Source organism: Lissotriton helveticus, chromosome 11 (genome assembly GCF_964261635.1).
Source record: "Lissotriton helveticus chromosome 11, aLisHel1.1, whole genome shotgun sequence".
Taxonomy (NCBI): Eukaryota; Metazoa; Chordata; class Amphibia; order Caudata; family Salamandridae; genus Lissotriton; species Lissotriton helveticus.
In genome coordinates, this window is record NC_136072.1 from 293,442,589 (window position 1) to 293,457,744 (window position 15,156).

The following is a 15,156-nucleotide window of genomic DNA, read 5'->3' on the forward strand; positions in this document are numbered from 1 at the left end:
CAGTGGAGTGAAAAAACGATGGCTATGATATGCCCCTCTATTCCCGGCGCAATCGCCGTATTTCGGCGTTGTGTCTACAGTCAGGCAAAGATTGTTGTACCATTGCCTTGAGCGGCACCAATACTGCTGAAAACCTGGCTATTCATTCAAGCATATAACGAAACCCTTTCCTACAGCACTCTTACCGTACTGGTCCAATTTCAGCGCTATGAAACAGACTTTGTGTACGTGTGCTCTACAAATATTCATAACATAATGTGCTTGACCCAGGGGCAAAGCACATATATGAGAGTGTTGACCTGACAACAAAGTGCTTTGTATGCAGTAAGTATCACTTCTGCCCCTCACACGTGCGATTTTTCTGTGTAATGTTGTATAAACTGAAAGCCTGAGATCACACACATTGCAGACTATTGTAATTTTTGTATATGGTTTCCGAATTGCAGTGACCCACACATTACCTCTCATATACACTAATTATGCCCTTTGTAATTTGTTTGCAGATGCTAGAGTTGGTAACCTTATCATCGTAACAAAGCAAAAGGAAGCCGTCCTAAGCAGTCGTTCACAGCTGGAGAAGCTTGTAAAGGGGGCATGGGGAAGTCCACCTGCCCTTGGAGCGCGGGTTGTAGCCACCATTCTGAATAACCCCACTCTTTATGCTGAATGGTGAGCAAATTACATAAATGAATATTGTGGTCTCTTAAGCGGAATATTGGCCAGTGGACCAAATTATTTCATCTGGTGCTCATGAACCGGCAGATAAAACTCCTACAATATCTAGCAGCAGTGACATCGGAAAGACATATTCTGTACCTTTTCCTTAAAAAAATGTAATTGGACAAAGGTAGAGTTTCAGAATTTCCTTTTGACCGTAAACTGGAGGTAAACATTCAAGGATTTAGCAAAAGTCTAAAGGTGTCAATTTTCAATCCGTTCCAGCAAAATATAACAGATTAATGGCTCATCACATCAACTATCAAAACCCCTTGTGCTTATGGCACCAACAATACTAGCATGCTAGAGCAGCCCTTGCCGGTATGGCACTTTCTATAAAAAAATCCTCCAGACGTCACCTGGTTGGTTGCACTGAAGGGATAACAGTAACATTTAATTGTACTTCTTTTTGATGTATTTTGCCCCACACTCTAAAAAGGAGTAACCACACAGCACCACTGATTTGACATTCTGCCCTTTGCCTTGCCTTATACCACACAGCACTGCTGCTACCTCTCTCTACATGACTCCTCTACTGTGTCACCCCCATTGTTCCAAAAATACCTCCACTTGTTTCTTCTACTGTTTTTACGTGGTGGGCTAAAACTGTAAAACATAGTAGTTTCCATTTTTTAAATTAAAGGGTACGTCTAATTCTTTCAGTCTGCTTGGGGCAGATAACCTTGACCAAAGCCTGATTTAGACAAAAAATACTCCTAGTTTACCTACTGAGTGCCCTTTCATAGCAACTACAGCCAAAGGGTGAAAGCGCTACTTACCACAAGAGTTTATTTCTCTTCAGTTAGTGCTGCTCTGGGCGAAGGAGTGTATTCTGGGTTGGTGGACGTAAGGAGGAGCTGAGTTAGAATCGTTTCAGGAAGCTTGATGTCGCGTAAAGACTTTTGTGGCTGATCCAAACATATAAAGAAATTGTTACTCTTCTGTCCAGGTATTGATATTGCAACCTTGCCAGTCCCTGCCTGTGTCTCGCACAATGACATGGGGGTTCAGGTATAGTTTGCATTATCATGCACAAACCCTCCCAGCTCCCACTGTTTTGGCTGGCTGGGCTTTCAAAGGATCACATGAGCTAGGTAACTGGTTGATTAAGTCCCTAATCACCCCTCCTTGTGAGGTATTTTCTGGGATGGCAGTTAGATATTTGTCCAGTTCCCACCTCTGACCTTGCTCTTTTGTGGCACTAGCACAACACATAGTTCGAGGATGTGTGGCTGTAGATACACATGCTCTGCATACTTCCACCATCTAGTGTTGGGTCCGAATGTGTGCAAGTCTTTTTTCTTCGAAGAAGTCTTTCATGTCACAAGACAAAGTGACTTCGCCTCTTGGTGATAATCTGGATGGGCATCGCCTTCCTTGCTAGATTGTTTTCTGTCTGCCGTCGGATTCGGACGTCTTTTGTGGTGCTCCGTTTCGAGACCGTCTCCGGCTCCTTTCGGTTCACTGTTAATTTCCACCCTTGTCTGTATTATTTTGCTCGTGTTTTCCATTGTCATGTCCTGAAAACCAGAGAACTTTAACCCGTTGATTCGATGTGCTCCCATTGCAGCCTTTGGGCCTCACCTGTTCGGGCCTACTCTTTCTTTCAACCAGCTTTGACCGAGAAGGAGCTGTTAATGGAATGAATTCTATTGAGCTTCTGCCCCAGGTGCCAGACAAAGTACCCGAGAACCGACCTCCATCAGGTTTGCAACTTATGTCTGTCTTTGAACCATCAGGAAGTGGACTGTGAAGCGTGTTGATCCTTTTGTTTGAAAAAGACATTGCAGGACCATTGGGCGCATTGCAGAGAGATGCAGCCCAGAGAGATCGAGGAGATACCCGACATCTTCGGTCAAGGTGTCGAGCAGGAATGGGAAAAGCTTCATGAGGCCTCCGCAACTGAGGAAAGGGCCTTTTCCATCTATCACTCTGGATCGGGCTTCGCCTCTGTCTCTGACCTCAACACTGGTCTCCAGATTCACCATCTTCCTTTGGGCCAGTGTACATTGAGTACCCATGTCCCTGTTCTACCTCCCAAAAAGCATTTAGTTTTGACTGACTTTTCAGCTACTGGGCCACCACTGCCAGTGGGCCATGGTAAGCACTGACCATCTGCTACAGATGCCCGCCCTCAGGATCAGCGCCAAAAGCCGAGCCGAAACAGCTCCCCCCTGCACCAAGCCTATTGGACTCGGCACTGAACCGACCACCTACCTCTTCAGTTCCAAGCACTGTGCTCCCAGCCCCAGCTCCGACCACCTCGGATCGGAAAAAGAAAAGTGCGTTGGTACCGAAACCTTAAGGTTCGACATCCAAGTTGCCTGCAGTACCAATCCTCCAAATCATGAGGTAGCAGCTCGTTCTAAAGCAGCCTCGCACAAGCTGTATTTTTGCTCAGTCTTTGCACTCAGTGTCCAAGGCACCAGCTTTCCTTTGCGGAGGCCCTAGATGTACCTATGCCTGCTAAAAAGAAGGACATTGAAATCAGCCCTTTGCATCCTCCTCTTCCTCCTTCTCCACAACCTCAATCACCACCTCCACCATCTTCTCCACCACCTTCACCCTCTTCACCCCCACCTCCACCCTCTTCACCACCACCTCCACCCTCTTCACCACCACCTCCACCCTCTTCACCACCACCTCCACCCTCTTCCTCACCACCACCTTCACCTTCACCACAGCATTCACATGGTGAACCAGATGTCTTCACATCACAAGGGTCTCCACAGCCTCCCAGCGATGATCAGGGGGGAGGAGAGGATTCGTATCCACAGCCCATAGATCCTTGAGATAATTAGGATTCCCTAGGTGATACAGTCCTAGATCTCTACCCAGCCAGACCATCACCCCCTGATGATTCTTCATCTTTTCAAGACCTCATCATTATGGCAGCATCATATCACCAGGTTTCCCTGCACAATTACCATGTTGCTGGTGATTTCCTTTTTGAAACATTATCCATTGTGCATAGATCTTGTCAATACCTTCCTATGCTTAAAAGTATGCTTAGACACGCGGAGGAAGTTTTTAAAAGACCCAGTGCGTTCATGTATAATTACGCCCAGGGCCGATAAGAAAAATAAGCCTGCACCCTCAGACCCTATTTACATTAAAGGTCAGCTCTCCCCAGACTTAGTTGTTTCTAGTACCCGTAAAAGAGCCAATTTTCAATCCTCAGCAGATGCTCCTCCACCTGAAAAGGAATCCAAACTCATTGATGCTTTAGGGAAAGGGGTGGCAGCACATTCCTCCAGTCATTGGTGGATTGCTAACACTCAAGCCTTGTTAGCAAGGTACAACAGGGCACATTCGGATGAGGTGGAGGAGCTTCTCCAACATTTCCCTCAGGAGTATAAAAAAAGGGGACATGAGATTTAAAAGAGCGAAAGTTAATCTGTAATAATTCCATTAAATGTGCCCTAGACTCAGTGGACACAGCAATCAGGGAAGTCAACACTAGTGCATTATTGTTCAGACATGCTTGGCTACGTATATCTGGCTTCAAGCCTGAGGTGCAACAAATACCATTAAATCTGCCTTTTGATAAAGAGCAGCCCTTTGGTCCCCAGGTGGACCAAGCATTGGAAAAAATGAGGAAAGACACCAATGTAGCTAAATCAATGTGGGTGCTACAAACTCCTGCTTCACATGGATCCTTTTGGCATCCCTTCTACAAACAGGGCACCAACCCCAAACCCCCTGATACCTCTACCTCCTTCTATAGGCAACAACAAATCTCCATATCAAGCGGGTACTACAGAGGCACATATAGAGGAAATAATTCAAAAGGTAGAGGTGTGGGTGCCTTAACACATTTTGCCCACTCCACCTCCAATCAGTGACTCTCTGCTCATTCGCCAACCACTTAACACCTGTTGGGGGATGAATAAAACATTTCTTCGTTGCCTGGAAAACCATAACATCAGACCAATGGGTGTTGGTGTTGCAAAGTCATCCTCTGCCCTGGGCACCCCCATTTTTAGCTGACGGGAACTGGTGGTAAATGACTGACTGTCCCTGGGCTCTACTTAACCAGGTCCAGGACCCACATTAGGGTACCCTATGGGTTAGGGTACCCCTATGATTGGCATGACCTACCCTATAAGTCCCTACTACATAATAGAGCACGGGCATTGAAACTACCTTTAAGTCACTATTATATATTAGGGCATGCAAGTTTAAAGGCCAGCAGCCCTTGCTGCACTTGCATGTGTGCACTGCTGAGAACCCGAGGTCATTTTAAAAGCAGCCCTGTGTTGCAGGACTGCTTTTCAATGTGAATTGTGCCCAAACTCGACTGTGGCGGTAGGGGCACTTAAAAATTGATAAACTACAATATTGTGGCATATTAGAAAGAGGACCATTATAAAAGATGTTGTACATGCCCTGGGGATAGAGAAACTGTCCATTTCCCTTCCCTCATTGTAGTAAAGTGCTTCCCAAAACCGACTATTGAGGTAGGAGCACTGTGGAGTGAGGATCTACATTGTTTGCATATTCAGGACCCCTAAAGATGACTCCCCTAGGTGTCCCAGGGTAAGGGGCCATGTAGCTATAAGCAGGGTCCTTTTAAAAGATGTTTTATAGACCCTGGTGTTGGAGAAATTGGACATTACATTTTCCCCATTGTAGATCCACAGACACATAGGTTAACATTGCAATAGTTTATGAACTCATACCTACCACTAAGAATGAATGAAAATATCTTTCAAGGACTTAGGAGAATGGTATAGATAAAACCAACAATATGTTGTTGTTAAAATGATCCTGAAATATACAGAAAAGAAGTTATAAGACTTTCTTCTCTGTAAGCCAAAATTCAACCTTCCTGTGGTCTCCCCTGATTGGTCAGTGTTAAGAGGATTAGCCAGGCTGCTTTGATGAAGTAATAATTGGCCCCCGGGTGAGGGGCTATCTGGGAGGAGAGGGTTCTGCTGCACAGGAATGCCAGAGCAGGGGGAGGGGTCGTAAACCATGAGCTTCTAAGGAAGAAGGGGACAGGCAGAAAAGGCGAGGTCCATCTACACCCATCCCCTCTGAATCCAGCCCGATGGCAGGATTAAGGAATGAATTTGCAGATGTCAGGGGTAAAGAGCCATGTAAATGAGCCATACTTGAGGTATGTTTAACTAGTTCTTGCTCTTCTGCTGAGATTTCAGCCATATTGAATTTTGGAATACTGCTTTCCGTTAGACCATTATGCCACACTTTGGAGGAACCTGCCATGCTCTGGGGTGTTGCCTTGCACCTCATTGGACAGGAATGCCCTCCTGCTTGAACCCTGCACACACTGAATTAATATCTGGGAGGGGCGTGCCTCTCAGATCTGCTTCTTGAAACTAAGAGAGGAAGAAGGAAGGGTCCATGCTGGAAGTTTCATTTGCACCAAACAGGCCCTGCACTTTGACTGAATGCGCCTGCTGCAAAATCTGGAACTACAGCCCTGTGGACCTACCTTGCTTCAAGAGAAATAAAGAGTGTACTCTGCCACAGTTTAACTGAGGTCAACTGGATCATCACAATCAAGTATCCCCAGCCTGGAGCGTTCCAGTGAATTTGTAAGGGTTTTATCCAAGTGGATTGTGGGAACTGAAGTCCCAAAATTTCAAGAACCATCTTGGAGATTTCAGACTCATTGACTGTGTGTTGGACACTTCGGAACCCCCCAGAGAAACTTGAGGAAGAAGTTCCAAAAGTTTTGAGCAACTTTGGAAAAAAGCTCCATAAGTGGACGGACCCAAGCCGGCGACCCTCAACAGTGAGCTGGCCTCCCTGCTGATCTTCCCCACTGAAAAGCTCCGGCGGTCTGACTTCCCAAATTTGCCCGGGAGCTCGTCAACAGTCAAGCTGGCATACCTTCACCGATCCCAGCCTGGTGAAGAGCATCAAGGGACCCTGGTGGAAAAAGCTGCATAAATGTTTCTAAGTCCCAAGATAAAATATGGACCGGCTCCACAGCGAGAGTCAAGCCGCCCAACTTCAACCAAGAGCCAGCCTGGGTCCCTGGCTCATCCCACTGAAAATCTACACAGGTCCGACTTCCAGAGTTTGTCCGGGACCTCCTCAAAAGTCAAGCCGGCAAACCCTCACCAAACCCAGACTGGTAGAGCGCATTGAGGGACCCCGGCACATAAGCTACAGGAAAGTTTCTAAGTCAGAAGGTAATAACTTTGAGCGAGTGGTAGCTGCGCAGGGCTCTATTGCGGTCAGCCTAAAGCTTTGATTTTGTCCCGGTTTAGCGCGACTAGATGTCTCAATCCGTGCCGTAGGTTTCTAGGTGCTATATAGTGCTAAATCTTTAAGAATTCCTATCTCCGGTTTCCTACATTGGATTTTTTTCATTTTGGTGTCGTTTTAAAGATACAAATATTTCCTATTTTTATAAATTGATGGTGGGTTTTCATTTTGTGTTGTGTTTTAATTATGTACTCTATTTGTGTTTTTAAATGCTTTACATGTCTCTGAAGTTAAGCCTGCCTGCTAGCAGCCAAGCTACCAAGGGTTGAGTATGGGGAATCATTTTCCGAGACCTATTATGAGCCCTAGACTGTGTTAGTGGCCTTATTGCCAGTGGTAGATGCACATTTACCACTACTTATATTCCACTTTCCAACAGTTGAACATTATCCAACATGGTTATTGTCTGGAGCTCATAACTACACCTCCAAACATTCCTCCTCGCAAACACAATCTCTCCTTAGAACATCAAAACCTGCTGAAACAGGAAGTGGAGGCTCTTTTTTGATAAAAAGGAGCCATAGAGCCCATCCCTTTTCAATATCAACTTGAGTACTCCCTATACTTTCTAATTCCCCAAAAAGATGACTCACTACAGCCCATGTTAGACCTCAGGTCCTTGAATCATTACATACTATGAGAACACTACCATATAGTCAGTCTTCAGGATGTGATCCCACTGTTTCAGGAAGGCGATTTTATGTCTGCACTAAACTTAAAGAATGCTTACTTCCACATTACTATCCATCCAGCACACCGCAAATAACTCAGGTTTATTATATCTGGAAGGCATTATAAGGTCAAAGTTCTCCATTTGGGGTCACTTACGCACCCTGAGTGTTCACGAAATGTCTAGCAGTGGTAGCAGAAATTTACACAGACAGAACATTCATGTCTTCCCATATCTAGACGACCGGCTCATTGGAGGCAGTACACATCTCATGTGTCAACAACACACACATTGACTACTCTTCATCTTCTCCATCAACTGGGGTTTACTGTCAGCATACATAAATTGCATTACCAACCTTTACAGATTCAGCTGTATTTAGAGGCCATGCTCAACACACAGTTGGGTTTGGCTGACCAAAATGTGGCTACAACAGTTTCAACCCAATCAACACATAATAGTCGAAACAATTATGAGACTCTTGGTCATGATAGCATCTTGCATTGTAATAGTACCACATGCTCGACTTTATAGGCGATCGCTACAAGAGTGTCTGGCATGACAATAGTGTCACTCACAGGGTCAGCTACAAGATCTAGTGTTGGTAGACAGCTCCATTCACTGCTCTCTGCAGTGGTGGAACACACAAAACCTATTGAAGGGGCAGCCATTTCTCGACCCTGTTCCCCAGATCATTCTCACAGCAGATGCATCTCTTTCAGAATGTACTACTCACCTTCAGGATTTCACAGATCAGGGTCTATGGGATACCAAATACCATGTGTAGGAGACTGTCTCAGTATATAGTGTCCACCGATAGTGAGGTACTGTGCATTGAGTCCAGGCAACCCTAGGTGATCGTGTTCAGGTCCCTGGAAACCAAAGCTTTCGAGGGGTAGCTGTGGAGAGCAGCCAAGGCTTATCCTAATTGCATGTACCACAATGTCGGTCAGTAATATTTTCACACAAGAAAGAACAACACCAGGTGAGTACAAAAATACTTTACATTTATTACTACACACTAGACACTAACTTGGTACATCAATTATACACAAAGAATACTTAGAAACGAGGTACGTAGCCTAGAAAAACACATAGGTCCCTACCAGGGGGCCAAACCATATAGTAAAATAGTGGGGTGTGAGGTGACTACCAACACGGAACTAGTACCCAGGGTTGGAGGACCCCAGAGGAAACACCCAAGGTGAGTAGCCAGGGACACCAAGGTGCCAGGGTGCGGACTGATTACACCGAGTCAAACCTCCATAGGACAACACAGGGTAAGTTGCAGCTGGAAAGGTTGTGGCCCCTTCCCAAAGGACTAGAAGGAACCACTTGGATCAAGGAAGGTTGGAGAGTCACTTCACCTGTGGATACCCAGAAGATACGGATGCCTGCATCAGGGAACCTGGGTCCATAGGGGTGAAGTGGTGTTGGAAATCTTCATCGCCGCCAATGGAGGATTGTGGAAGTACAGCAGCTACAGCGCCTGGTGGACCAGGCCAGTGGAACCGGGATGAAGATTCCAGCCAAGAAGAACATGAAAGCAGAGGTGACAGAGTCCAAATGACCCGGAGAGGAGCAGGAGACACAGGAGAACAATACCAGCCCTGGTTTAACGTCCTAGGTGTAGCACGGAGTAGAAGAACTACAGCTGTGGAAACCAGGCGACATTTTAGGAGCCTTTCACAAGCTGTTCCACCCCGGTCAACTAGTGCAGGAAGGTCAGTGGCTGGCAAGACCACCTACAGGTCTTGGCAAATGCAAACAATGGTTCACAGGAGAAGGTGCTTGGTTGCAGACCAGCAATATCTGTGGGACTAAACCAGCAGAAGTAAGTCAGGGCTAGCCCTCAGCACACAGAAGGGCCAGCAGGAATCGATGGAGGCCCCTCAAGGACCCTCTGGCAGCAGCACATAGGCAACAAAGGCTCATGATGCAAAGGATGCAGGCAGGACGATGTGCTTAGAGCTGTGCCGTGCTGGAGGCAGGGGCTGCTTGGAGCTTGAAGATCTTCGGTGGAAAGGGCAAATAAGCCTTGGTAATGCCAAACAGACACGGTGCACAGTGAGGCTGTTGTACGTTGGCTGGAGAGGGATTACAGTCTCCCATGGAGGAATGGTCAGGCCTTTAGAGAACCAACACACTATCACCTGTGTTGCAGAGTGTGCAAAGTCCCTGGGACAACAGGATCAGCAAACGTCAACGTGCCTGCAGATGCAGGGAAGTGACTCCTTCACTTTAAGTGTGATTCCTCAGGCTAGGATGCAAACTGAGTCCTTGGTGAATCAGTGGATGCATGGCCACGGAGTTGCAGATATTTGGGAAGGCACAGGGACGAAGATGTAGCAGGACTATTCCTATCGGAAGCAGTGTTGTCATTAGTCCTGGCTTGAAGAACAGGAGAGTTCCAGTGTCCACCAGTAGAAGAGTCTTAGAACAATCGTCAGCAACAGGTCGTCGGTTCCAGAAGTTGTTGTCGGGATGAACCTATGGACCCACCCTCAAGGGGAGCTCTTAAGTAACCCTAAAAAGAGGAACGACCTTCTCTGGTGACCCACCTATCAAAGACGGTGAGGGGCGCTACTCAGATGTCCTAGCCAGTCAGATGCACCCAGGGGCCCAGATTCAACATGCCAGAGTCAAGTGGACACCCAGAGGAGCTCTGGGCACCTCCCTAGGGAGGAGCTGGACAGGGGAGTCGTCACTGACACAAATATTGTATCCTGTTGTTTGCACAAATATCATCCCATTGGCTATTTGTTTTCTATTCTTGCCTTCTTTGTAGGAGATATTTAAGAGGCAATATTTTTGTCATATAAAATTCTGAAAAAGATATTCTGTTACTCCATCTCTGCAAACCCTTGCCCATACTGCATGCCAAACATACAGATCAATGATCGAGATGGAAGTTCTGTAGAAACTGTTGGGGTCGGGGAGGCTATCAATATTTCACCTTTTCAGAGTGTGTGAAAGGAGAAAGAAAAGTTCTGATGGAAAACTAGTTTCTAGGAGAAGAAACACGGGAAATGTTAAAAATGTTTTAATAATTTTCCATTGCCGAGCTTATAAAATTATCTGCAATGCAGGAACTTCTCAAATTAGGGTGGGGTAAAACTGATAAACACCAGTAATGTTTGTGCTAGTATGTTCTGAAAACTTTATCCACGATATCTGGGATTTCTGTGAAGCTAGCAGTTAGTGGCATGCACCAAAGTAGCGTCTAAATGTACAAATCCTTGTAACTCAGATAATTAATCTTCAAATCTGAATCTCGCCCTTAAGAAATTATAATAACCCCCAAAAACAATATCGGAGGTTCTTCTATGTGTGCTATTGAGATGCTTTTCACTGCCTCGTTTATCAATACGTGTCATTTTCGGATAATTTATTGCATATTACTTTGAATGTTGTCCTGAATTACCCCTACTTTTTGGTATATTATCGAATCCTTATTTTGCATTCCTAATTAGTAATATTCATTTATGTTCAGTGTACGTAATGAGGAATCTACATTTGGGTTAGTGTGTCTAATAAGGATTGTTCACGTTCTCTAGTTATGCTTTAAGAATGTGGATTCATTTCAGATTTGTGTGCATAACAACATGTATCAATTAAAGTTCATACATATTTTAATAACATGCACATAGCATGAGGGTACCTAGGAAAGGAGGTGCACTACTTGTCCATGCATACAATGACCGTTCATTCCCTTTTATAGTAATGAGGATATAGTATTGGCCTGGTATATATTGACCAATTTAACTTTACCCTATTTACTCTATTTGTGTTTTTTAAACATCTTGTGGGTGCCAGCGGCTGTACACTATTTTGTTCAGTGGGACAGTTCCCTGTATTTAGTTTCATAAAATACTCATCATGCTGCCTGTTCTGTCTATAGGAAAGAAGACCTGAGGGCGAAGGTTGAGCACACAATACTGGTCAGAGAGAAAATAAAAGAGGAATTGAGAATTATTGGAGCTCTGGGGAACTGGGATCACATCACTGAGCAGGCTGGAATATACAACTTCCTTGGACTGAATCGTGAGTAACATGTCCTTGCCGCATATTCTGTTGGGTATGTCTTGAGATGTAACAAGATCTTCAGACTGGAATCTTTAGCATCACTATATTAAACAGTCATATGTTGTTGCACCATCTGTACTTATTTATTTAAATTGTTGCAAGAGTTTTTAAAAGGATATTTTTAGCATAAGGAGAATATTTACTATGATATGAGCTTTATAGTAATGCTGCTTCTCATTCTCTCATTGATCTTTTGAAACGGTATTGTTTAAAACAAAGGACTCCAAGTTATGGCTCTATATTTTTAGCAAAATTTCCGCAAACACAGCAATTCCAGGTCCGGAAATATTACTATTCTTTCCCAGCTGCGGATTGATAGAATCTCATCATACTTTGAACTGTGGTAAACTAATTAAAACCACCACCAACAGACCAACTAAAGGCAATACTTCGTCTGTCCCTTGGGTAAGTTCTGCTCTTCAGGAAAGGCCTAACTCCTCCGATCCAACCCAGACTAAAGGCAAACTGCTTCTGTGGTCAGTTGTGTGCCTTTCTGGGGGTTGGGTTGCATCCCAGAACTCCTTCATTCCTAAAAGGAGCACAGCCCCAAAAAAATTCTTCCCATGCTTCAGTTCTACCTTCCTTCCGAGTAGTGTTGTTCCCTCCAGGGAGTGTCTAATCTAGACTTGGAAGCAGCCTCCAGAGTTGCTAGAGATTTTTACTTTCTCTATTCAGGGATTGGTTCAGCAAAGGTGAAGGGCAGGTGCATAGAGCAGGTGTCTCACCAGAGTTAAGCTTCTCTTTAGTAACAACAATGGGGCACTGCTAAAGCATCACACTTTGTTGGTGTCTACAGTAGTATGTATTGGATGCCCGTCTAGTCTCAAGGATACATTTAGATAGCAGCCGACTGGTCAACCTGGGGCAGAGGAGGAATTATCAGGGCTGAGTGCCCCACGAGCAACTGCACAGAAATAAAACAACATATATGTGAATCAAAGATAATAGACAATCATAGGTATTTTCCCATTATGAGAACTGATGGACTTGATCAGAAAATCAGTAGCATAAATAATTAGGAGCAAATAACTTCCTAGCCAAAATCCCCAGAAAATACCTCCAACCTTCCGGTCCAGAAAGTAGGCCTCCTCAGGTGGACAGTGCCAAACTAGACACCAAGGTATTGCCAGCCTGGAGACGAAAATTTGTGAAAAGGAAAAAAACAGAAGGCATGCTTTCTCTGTGTACACTTCTGTTTTATGGAACCGCATCCCACATGACATCAGACTTGGTCCAACTCTTGTGCTGTTCAGAAATAAACTGAAGACCCACCGCTTCATGGCATACCACCTCCGCTCAGTAAGAACTAACTATGGGCCAGATGTAGGTAGCCAAATACCGGTCGGTAACGGCCGAAAATACCGATTTTCGGCCGTTTCCGACCGGTATTGAGCGTTCGGTATGTAGGTGATAGGAAATAGTCCGAATCGGTAAATTTACCGAATCCGTAAAATTACCGATCGGTAATGTTACCGATCGGTAAATTTACCGATCGGTATAGTTACCGATCGGTAAACTTTCCGATCTGTAAACTTACCGATCGGTATAGTTACCGATCGGTAAATTTACCGAATCGGTAAATAAGAATAGGTAAAATTGAACATTGAGATGTAGGGAGGCTCTGAAATACCGATTTTGCCTCAAAATCGGTATTTAAGAGTCGGTATTTACCATGGATTCAAATCAGGTGGTAACCAGGTGCAGCCTATAAAAAAGGACCCAAAATGCAATTCAGTTTGCACAATGGCGGCATTTTATGTAATTGCAAGACGGCTACGGCTACGGGAGGAAGGAGAGAGGGAATGGCTGAGACAGGAGCAGGTCTACAGGCAGAGGGTGACCCTGTTCATGCTCACAGAGGAAGAGATACTTCAAAGGTACAGGTTGGCTCCAGACACCATCTTGGAGCTCATCAGGGACCTCAAACCACTGTTGGAGCACCCCACCCCAAGGGCACATGCAATTCCAACACATGTACAGGTGCTGTGCAGCCTCCACCTGCTGGCGTCCGGGAGCTACCAGAGCGTGGTTGCTGCGGTGGGAGGGGTGACCCAGAGCAGCCTCTCAAGGTTTTTTCACAAATTCCTTGACGCCATGTTGCATAGGATGGAGCATTACATTTCTTTTCCATCCACCCATGCTGAACTTGTTCAAACAAAATCTGAGTTCTACCAGATGGCAAGATTTCCCCATATCATCGGATGCATTGATGGCACACACATCCCCATTTGTCCCCCTGCTGCCACAGAATACATTTACCGCAATAGGAAGTCAAGCCACACCATCAACGTCCAGGTGATTTGCAATGCAAAGTACGTCATCACAGACCTTGTCGCTAAATTCCCAGGAAGTACCCACGACTCCTATATATTTCAGAACAGCGGCATCTATGCACGGCTGTCAGCAGGGGAATTTGGCGAAGGATACCTCCTAGGTAAGACAGAGTCAGCGACCCCTTCCACACCTATTGCAGTGAGAATGACAAGTATGCATGTGAGTAATGTATTCCCATTTCCCTTTTAGGAGACAGTGCATATGCCCTACGTTCATTTATCCTCACTCCCTACCTCAACCCCTCCACACCCAGCCAAAGGAGGTATACCCGGGCCCACAAAAGTACACGCAATGTGGTAGAACGGACCTTTGGCATCTGGAAGAGCAGATTTAGATGCCTTCACAAGAGTGGAGGCGCAAGGCAGTATACCCCCACCACCTGCTTCAAGATCATAGCTGCCTGTGCCATGTTGCACAACTTGGCTGTGAGGAAGGGTACAGAGGTCGAGTTGTCTGACTACGAGGATCATGACGACGACAATGCTGTGCCTGACAGACAACCTGCTGGAGTCACAACACCAAGTGATGGCAGATACAGACGTGAGGAAATAACAAGCAACTATTTCTGAGTAAGTAATGAGACACAGACAGGTTGTGTATGGGACAAAAGTATTTATATGTTGCCACAAAGTTAAAGCACTTAAGTGCATCAATGTAAATTAAAGAAAGGTGGGGACAACATGTCCTGGGTTACATCACCCACTGGCAAAGTCATATTCGCGCGCGCTTCCCAGAGCCACTGGGATGTTCCCCACTGCCTTCCTCCTGGCCTGCAGGCTCAGCTGGGCGCCTGCTGCTCCTACGGGGCTGCACCACAGCGCTTCCCAAGCTGCTGCGGCTACTGCTGTCCTCTCCCTCAGGCACATCCAGGGCAGGATTGTGTGCTGTTTGAGAAATCATCATTGCCTCTAGGGCACTGGTGATTCTGGCCATGCCCCTGGTGACCTCGGCCGTGTTCTGGGTGAGGCTTTCCTGCATGTTATTGCCTCTACGGCATAGCTGTGCTGTGGCAGTGGCGAGGCGATTCATGGCCCTATTGGTTGCTCGGGCGTCCCTGCGCCTTGTGTGCTCTATGTTGCCAGTTTTGTGCACAGCTGCGTGATTGCAGA

The 15,156-nt window shown here is 45.7% G+C and overlaps 1 protein-coding gene across 1 annotated transcript in view; it reads left to right on the top strand.

The window, feature by feature from the left end:
- Positions 1 to 15,156, top strand: part of GOT1L1 (glutamic-oxaloacetic transaminase 1 like 1) — a 484,104-nt gene that overhangs the window by 415,816 nt on the left and 53,132 nt on the right. Inside the window, exons 7-8 of the mRNA XM_078666696.1 lie at positions 504 to 669; positions 11,529 to 11,671. Of these exons, the coding sequence (XP_078522822.1) occupies positions 504 to 669; positions 11,529 to 11,671 (309 nt within the window). The remainder of the gene's footprint in view (positions 1 to 503; positions 670 to 11,528; positions 11,672 to 15,156) is intronic.